Genomic DNA, 7,822 nt, shown 5'->3' with positions numbered 1-7,822 from the left:
TCCTGCTTTCTCATGCAGCGCCCCTGTGGTGGGGCCTGGCCCTGTGGTGGGGCCTGGCCCTAGTGTACTGGAGGTAAATAAAGGACATTGAGTTTCTAATGAAGTGTATTGTCACAGTCTGCCATCTACCCCACAACCTTTTACTCACCACAACCTGTCCCTCTCTCACTCCCCCTACTCCCTACCTATCCCCCCCCACACTGTTCCTAACCCCAAACCCCACTTTACCTATCTGTCTCTAGATCTCTCCTCCAAGTCAGACTGACCCAAATCCTAAATGTTTTAGTTCACACTGCATCGGAAGATGTTGGAGGTTATCCATTCCTGGGTGGTTGGGTGTCGTGGCAATGTTATGTGCCATGAAAATCTCCCATGACAGCATCCTAAAATGTGTGTGCCATTATTAATTAAGTGGCATTACTTTAATGATCATAATTCCTCTCCCACCATCCTCTTCCTCTGTCCTTCTTCCCTCTTCCCCCTAGCCCAAGATTTGTGCTGGCCTTGTGACCGCGGGGTGCTGTGTATATGTATGTGCGTGTGACTGTGCATGTCTATGTGTGCTTGTGTTTGTGTACGTGTATGTGCGTGTGTGTGTGTGTGTGTGTGTGTGAGTGTGTACGTGTGCGTGTGTGTTTCAGCCATTGATGGCCTCTAGAGTTACATCCCACCACAATCATCACCCTGTTAGGAGGTGCAGGGCTCTGCTGAGGTACCTGAGACCTGCAGCTAACAATCAAAGGACTGGAGAAGCATAGGACAAGCCTATCTTGTTACAGAGAGAAAGGAGAGAGAGAGGGACAGGTTGAGAGAGAGAGTGTGTGTGTGTGTGTGTGTATGTGAGAGAAGAGAGAGAGAGAGAGAGAGAGAGAGAGAGAGAGAGAGAGAGAGAGAGAGAGAGAGAGAGAGAGAGAGAGATTGTGACAGTGAGAGAGCTTCCTGTCAGAGTTTAATCAGGCTGTACTCACAGTACCCACTATGTATCTATGCATGTGTATTAGTTTGTGTACGTGTGAATACGTGTGTGTAGGTGTGTTTGTCTAAGTATGTGTGTTTGTATGTTTCCTTATGTATGTGCATGTATGTTTGTGTAAATGTTAGTGTTAGTATGTGGTTGTAAATGTAACTGTGTGTGGGCTGTGTGTGCAGAGTGTGTGTGTGTGTGTGTGTGTGTGTGTGTGTGTGTGTGTGTGTGTGTGTGTGTGTGTGTGTGTGTGTGTGTGTGTGTGTGTGTGTGTGTGTGTGTGTGTGTGTTTTTGTGTGTGTCTATGTGTGACAGGAAGGTGTTGGAAGGTGAATCCTCAGCCCTGCAGCTAGCTGTGGTTTCTACATCCTCCTGCTCATATGTCCTGCTGTTCTGTATGCAGAGAGAAACTGAAGGTTTCCCATCCTGCATTTATTATTGTATATCTTAATGTATCCGTGTTTGCAGGTGACATGTGACTCGTAGATACATGTACTCTAGTCTCCAGTAAACTGGAGAACTAACTAACAATTGCATATTTAAAAAAATTATGACTGCAAGAGAAGATTTAACATCAGTAATGGAATCAAATCCCTAGAAAGAATTGTGATACTGTTTTGTGTTCCACACAGTTATCCATCCAACCTGCAATCCATCCAGCCAGCCATCCAACCAGCCAGCCAGCCAGCCAGCCACCCATCCAGTCACTCACTCACTCAGTCAGTCACCCAGCCAGACCCAGGGTGAAGGGTTAACATCTTTGGTCCGGGTGGGCCCGTTGGTTAGAAAGGGCCTCGGTCTGAGAGTCCAAGAGTTGCCAATTTGTTTGCCGTGTGTTGGAACAGTACGGGAGTTCTGCTGGCTCTGATGGGCAGGTGAGATCAAAGCCACGGGGACAAAGGAAGCTCAGCAGAGATTTGTTAGGGGAGGGCTGTGGCCCCGACAGGCCCTCTGATCAGGTCCTCTCTATAGAAACCTGCCATGAGAAAAAGTACAGCAGAAAGGGCTCAAAGGTCAGTATGATTGGTCTGGATTATTAGCCCCTCCCCTTGCCTAGTCGGGGGGGGGGGGGGGGGGGCTGGTGGCTCCTAACCTTTGTCGTGGCAGAAAAAAAGCCTATTGTGAGACCGTTTGTCGGAATTTGGGGTCAATTAAAAAAGAAGCCTTGAAATTTCCTGGGTTTAAAATCAGAAAGGGGAAAAAAGGAGATAGAAGAAGAAGGTGGGTAGTAGGAGTAGGATATCCTACTTTTAAGGTTTGGGTGAAGAACCAGTTGTAAAAAATGACTAATGCGAGTACTGTGTATAAGGGTCAGTGTAATATTTTATCTCTTTATGAGAAGGTCAGCTGTGCATCCTGTATGAACGATACACTTAATTAAGGACTTTAATAACCAGTTTCACAATTGAGATGTCTTATTTTTCACCTCTTTAAATATATATATATATATATATATATATATATATATATATATATATATATATATATATATATACTATTTTGTAATATTTCCGTCATGAAAGCTACTTGGAATTCCCATTCAAAACAAAGTGGAAGTGTTTTCATAAAGTAGAGTGTGCAGGTGGGTGGGTACAGGTATGTGGGTGGTAATTAGGGAGCAAGCAGGTAGGTTGGGGGTGAGGTTAATTGTGAGAGATTTGTAGCAGGCTCCATGCCAACCTCTATAACATTCCTAGTCTGTCTTGGGTTTTATCAAAGTTTTATCACATAGAATAGTCAAACCACTTGGCCTCTCATTAGCAAGGCTTCTCAAGAATGATTTCAGCAACAAGCATTCAGAATCTCACCCCCCCACCAACCCCACACACGTGCTGTGTGTGTGTGCTTGTGTGTGCGTGTGTGTGTGTGTGTGTGTGTGTGTGTGTGTGTGTAAAAGAGGGAGGGAGAGAGAGAGAGAGAGAGAGAGAGGAAGAAAGAGGGGGGGTAGCATATGTGTGTGTACAGGGCTCATACATCGGGTTGCTGCAGTGATCATTACTGCGACGCTCTGTGGGCGTCTAGAGATCTAATTAAAATAGTTTGAGAGCGCAACAGCAGACCACATCTGAGCTCCCACCCTATGCCAAAATCAAACCACATGAATATCTTCTCTTTTGAACTGGTCACCAGAACAACGTATGATGTAAATGGTCTGGCTAGTGTTTTCCCGGGGCCTCTCTCCTGTGTCTCGTGACCAGCTAGGAGAGTGACACGCTACCTCCGTGATGTATGGGAGGGGAAGACAAATTAACGGTACTTTCCTCCCGGGGATTCTCAGGCCCGGTCTCCATAGCATGCGCTGGAGCGGCGCCAAAGGGCAGATATATTTGTAGATGATGGTGCTAATTACGAGAAGGGTAACCATAATGCGATCAAGATGGAAGCAATTTAGGCAGTAGTCATTTGAGTGTTTGACTCTTCCGCCCGCCTGCAACATAGTCGAAGCCTTGATATGGGGAATTTCACCGTCTGGGAGTCAACATGCCTACAGTTTCCACCGAGTAAGAAGAGCGCGCTTTAGGGAGAAGGCGGCAGTGCAATGCGGCACCTAGACATTTTAAAAGATCAATAACTACACTTCATATGTTTTTTTACAAATAAGAAATAGACTCTTTCAAATAGTAAAACTAGGCTAATAGTCTACTTTGAACAGGTCGGAAGTCAACACGTTGGATTGGAAACGAGGGTAGAGGGACCTGACTGGACCAAAGAGCAATCAGATCAGTTTTATTCCCACCGTCCTCTATGCCCTCCCCGTGCGCTCGTAAGTAGGTCTGGAGTTGCTTTTTATCACTTCCGCGCGCCACTACTCTGGCTGGTCTTGTTGCGCTAGGGGCTCAGCAGGAGAGTTTTGACAAATTACCAATCATCCAAACTTGATAATCAACCTTAAAGAATAATTAAGAGTTTGATTCGAAATGGTGGGCGGTGGGCATCTGCTAAGATAAATAAGACACAGTCTATGCTATTCACTTCCAACAAGCTATAGGCCCGTGGAACCACAAACGGTAGCCAAATTGTTTTTATTTCCATTCAAATAACATTATTTCGGTAGGCCAGAGTAAGATAGAATCTGGTTACAATGGACATATTGAGACCAGACCTGCCACAAAGGGGCTGGAATGCACCAAAGTGTTTGATCCATGATTTCTTCAATTTGATAACGAATATGTTACTTATTATTATTAACAGTCCAATATAACACATAACATGCACATAATCTTTACATAATTTTGTGTAAATAAAAAATCGTGTATTTTACAGCGGGTCATTTTCATATTTGCGTTTAGTTATAATATAGCCTATTACCTTCACCTGTCCAACTGATCTGATAGCCTAATGCCCGTCAAAGGCAGCGTGTATAATTTGGGTTGTATAATTGGTCTTTGGGACGTTTCAAAAGAGGAGTTCAGAGGAGAACCCTGCCCTCAGATGGCTCGCTCTTTGTGATGCGGTGTTCCGCAGTTCCCAGTGTGTGTAGCACTGTGTAATTTCATCCACGCCGCACTCTCTTGGTTCACACAAGCCAGATACCTTGTTGCCTCCCCCTCTCCTTTGTATCAATTGGTTGGGGTTCAGCCTATTGTCGCTACGAGCTTCTTTTATATCTGTGCACACTGTCGATCTGCGAAATCTCACGATAGTCTCCAGCCTCCTAGTCGGATCCACAAGTTCTCAGCCCACCGTGGGGAAACCAGAGGACCTATGACACCTACAGGGACAGACCCACGCTGCTGTCACTGCGCTGCCCCCCACAGATGACCACAAATTTATACCGGACAAACGGATGGCAGCGGGACAACTGGCAAATGTTTCGTGTACAGGATCATAGCGTTTTTCCAAGGCGGTGGAGAACAACAAGTCTTTAATGGGACCCCAAGTGCCTCATCTCCCTTTTCTCGCACGAATCTTCTCACACCTGGCCATGCCACAATGGTTATAATACAGCTTCTTCTGTTGCTCAGTTTCCTGGACCAAAGCGAACAGGATTTTCTGTCTGCTCGGCTTGGACGGATCCCTAGAGCCCCCTGCGCCCGGGGCCAGCCGTGTGACCCGAGACAACGGCGCGATGCAGGGGGACGCGGCGGAGTGTACGAGCACCTCGGGGGAGCGCCGAGACGCAGAAAGCTTTACTGTGCCACTAAGTACCATTTACAAATACACCCAAATGGGAAAATAGACGGCTCGCTTGAGGAAAACAACCCCTATAGTAAGTTGTCTTATGTATTTTCCTCTTTCTCTGATGTTTTTGTTTCAACTGAAATAATACATTTAGCCTAGTCTATACAGCAGAAAAACTTTTTTTAAAGGTAATACGTTCAATTTGAACAAAGTTCAGGCATGGTTTTAATATCTGGTTTAAATATCTTTATTCAATTATTTTGCTTCAGCCCAGACAGCCTAACTAGGACTAAACATAAAATGAAGACAACATCAGTGGCCATGTGTTATTAGTGTTTGTATAGCTTCCCCCACCCGGGAGTTTCTTCGCTGACCTTCATATGTGTTTGTGGCGAAGTGGTCAACGCTGGTTTAAAATAGGTCAAGCACGTTCTATATTAAACACTGTTATGGAGTTGAGACTGTATCATAGGCCCAGGTGCTCTGCTACGCAAAGCAACATTTATCCAAATCTTGTTTGTCTCTCAACACTACATTCAAACATTTCTTGTCTAGCTGTAAAAGTTTTTAGGCAATTTTGAACCGGGTTTTCTTTTTTGTGTAATGTTCAAATCGTTTTCTGTGTATTGTGGCCCGGAATCTGACACTGTTGATCAGTGATCATTAACTCTCTTCACAGTCAATTCCCCGGCTAAAGAGCGTCTGTTAGCCCAACGTAAACATGGCGAAAAGCCTCATTTCCATATGAACATCAGAATTAACAGGCGGGAGGACACAAAAGCAGCTCATAACGGATGTATTCCTGTAATCAAGGCCGATTAGGAAATCCGGGACCTCGGCACAGTCTGCAGACAAATCACTCACAGCAAATACTCACAGCAAATACACATTGCATAGGCTATATCAATACTATAGTAGACCTATTTAAAATGCCTGCTTTTAATTTATTTAAACTAATTGTGCAGAGCTTTGCTCTCATTTCTGATGGCATTGCAACAAGAACAAACCCATCGTTAATTTTCCCTTCGGCCTAAACCTTTGAACTAGCGCCTGTTTACTCGAACAAGAGACAATTAAACAGCATGAAAAGTGTGGTCTGTACCCAAAGTTTGTTGTCAGTTGATTCCCTGACTTTTTTGTATTTACGGGAAAGAACATATTACGGGAAAGAACATATTGCCATGTGCCACACAGGCTGTGTTCAGTCGTAACGCAATTGATGCCATTAATAAGGATCAAAGTAGGCTAGTATAATATATTAACGAGGATGGTGTGGCCGTTTTTTTTTTTGCCAGGCATTATGGAAATCACGGCGGTAGATGTGGGAGTGGTCGCCATTAAAGGGATATTCTCGGGTCGATATCTGGCCATGAACAGTAAAGGACGCCTTTTCGCATCGGTAAGTGTTGCGTCACACATCTGCCAATGTCAGCAGGGCGAGATATGATGTAGCCTATGTAGAAGTTCGGGTAACACACAGCTAGGCCTACTTGATTCCATTGGGCTATTGTTTCACCTTGTATAACAATCATAGAGTGTTGTAGAGATTTCCCGTTCTCCTTATCTGATATAAGGCTTGTGTAACAGAAGCCATTGCTGCCCCACAGTGGGAAGCCAACCCTCTGGGGTTTACCCCTTGAGTTTCAATCTTAATAGACCAATAGAATCTGTATGTGTCAGAGATTGAAGGATACTGAAGAAAACGTAAAAAATGAAATAACACAACCAGGGACTCTCTGTGACTGACCATCTCCTCCTTGTTTCATCCCAGGATGTGTTCAACCAGGAGTGTGAGTTTGTGGAGAGGATCCACGAACTTGGTTATAACACGTATGCCTCTCGCCACCACTCCACCGTCCAACCAGCCGCAGGCGGGGGAGGGGCCAAACGTCGGGCCAGCGCCCAAAGGCACTGGTACGTGTCAATCAATGGCAAGGGCCGGCCACGAAGGGGCTTCAAGACTCGCAGCACAGACAAGGCCTCGCTATTCCTTCCCCGTGTGCTGGGCAACAAGGACCATGACATGGTGAGGAAGTTGAGAGAAAGCCAGAGGGACCCAGCCAATCAGGCAGGGCCGGAGGGACATAGGCCCCAAACCCAGGCTGGACAGCAGAGCCATCGGTCTCAGACCCAGGCTGGACAGCAGAGCCATCGGTCTCAGACCCAGGCTGGACAGCAAGGGCCCTCTAGGCGCCGTGGGGAGCGGAGAAGGAGGCGAGACCGTGGCAGGAAGGGCCAGACCAGGAAGCCAGATGACTGACCCTTGATCCCTGAAATTACCAATCAACCCTAGAAGGCAGCGTCTCTCGAAACAAACAGAACGGACGAACGAATCACAGACCTGACAACATGTGTGCCTCTCCAGCAAGGGCACATATCTTGGACCTGAGGTGTCAGCTAAGTGCATCTGATGGACAAGGGTTGAACACAGGTCTTGAATTGAGACAGGAACACAAAGAGTGCTGCAGCAGACTTGGCTCCAACCACTGTACAGAGCTGGTCTAGAGGCATGTAGCAGACTGGTCTACAACCAGACGGACAAAGTCCTAACAGTCAGAGCTCAGGCCTGTGGTTATGGTTCCTCTGACAGTGACACAAAGACACTTTGATGTGACGTCTGGTGTTTGTTGTGTACATAGAAACTACTATGATGGGGACCAAAGTCAACACAGCTGGAATCTGTCTCCTCTCTTCTCTCTGTCACCTGGAAAAGGATGAGAAGCTATCCAATTTCAG

At 46.0% G+C, this 7,822-nt stretch overlaps 1 protein-coding gene across 2 annotated transcripts; it reads left to right on the top strand.

Moving 5' to 3' along the window:
- The first annotated feature begins 4,891 nt into the window (after nucleotides 1-4,891).
- fgf3 (fibroblast growth factor 3) lies at nucleotides 4,892-7,346 on the top strand. 2 transcript variants are annotated; one of them, XM_084682525.1, is made up of 4 exons: nucleotides 4,898-5,174; nucleotides 6,382-6,485; nucleotides 6,858-7,159; nucleotides 7,277-7,346. In XM_084682525.1, the coding sequence occupies exons 1-4, from the start codon at nucleotides 4,898-4,900 to the stop codon at nucleotides 7,344-7,346; spliced, it is 753 nt and encodes a 250-aa protein (XP_084538651.1). The 2 variants fall into 2 exon arrangements, with proteins under 2 accessions (XP_084538652.1, XP_084538651.1); XM_084682526.1 differs by having other exon boundaries at nucleotides 4,892-5,174; nucleotides 6,858-7,346.
- Nucleotides 7,347-7,822: the final 476 nt, after the last annotated feature.

This window comes from Hypomesus nipponensis, chromosome 19 (assembly GCF_054491055.1).
Source record: "Hypomesus nipponensis isolate SF chromosome 19, ASM5449105v1, whole genome shotgun sequence".
Classification (NCBI taxonomy): Eukaryota; Metazoa; Chordata; class Actinopteri; order Osmeriformes; family Osmeridae; genus Hypomesus; species Hypomesus nipponensis.
The sequence above is the reverse complement of the archived record's forward strand: the minus strand, read 5'-3'. Positions and strand labels throughout refer to the sequence as shown.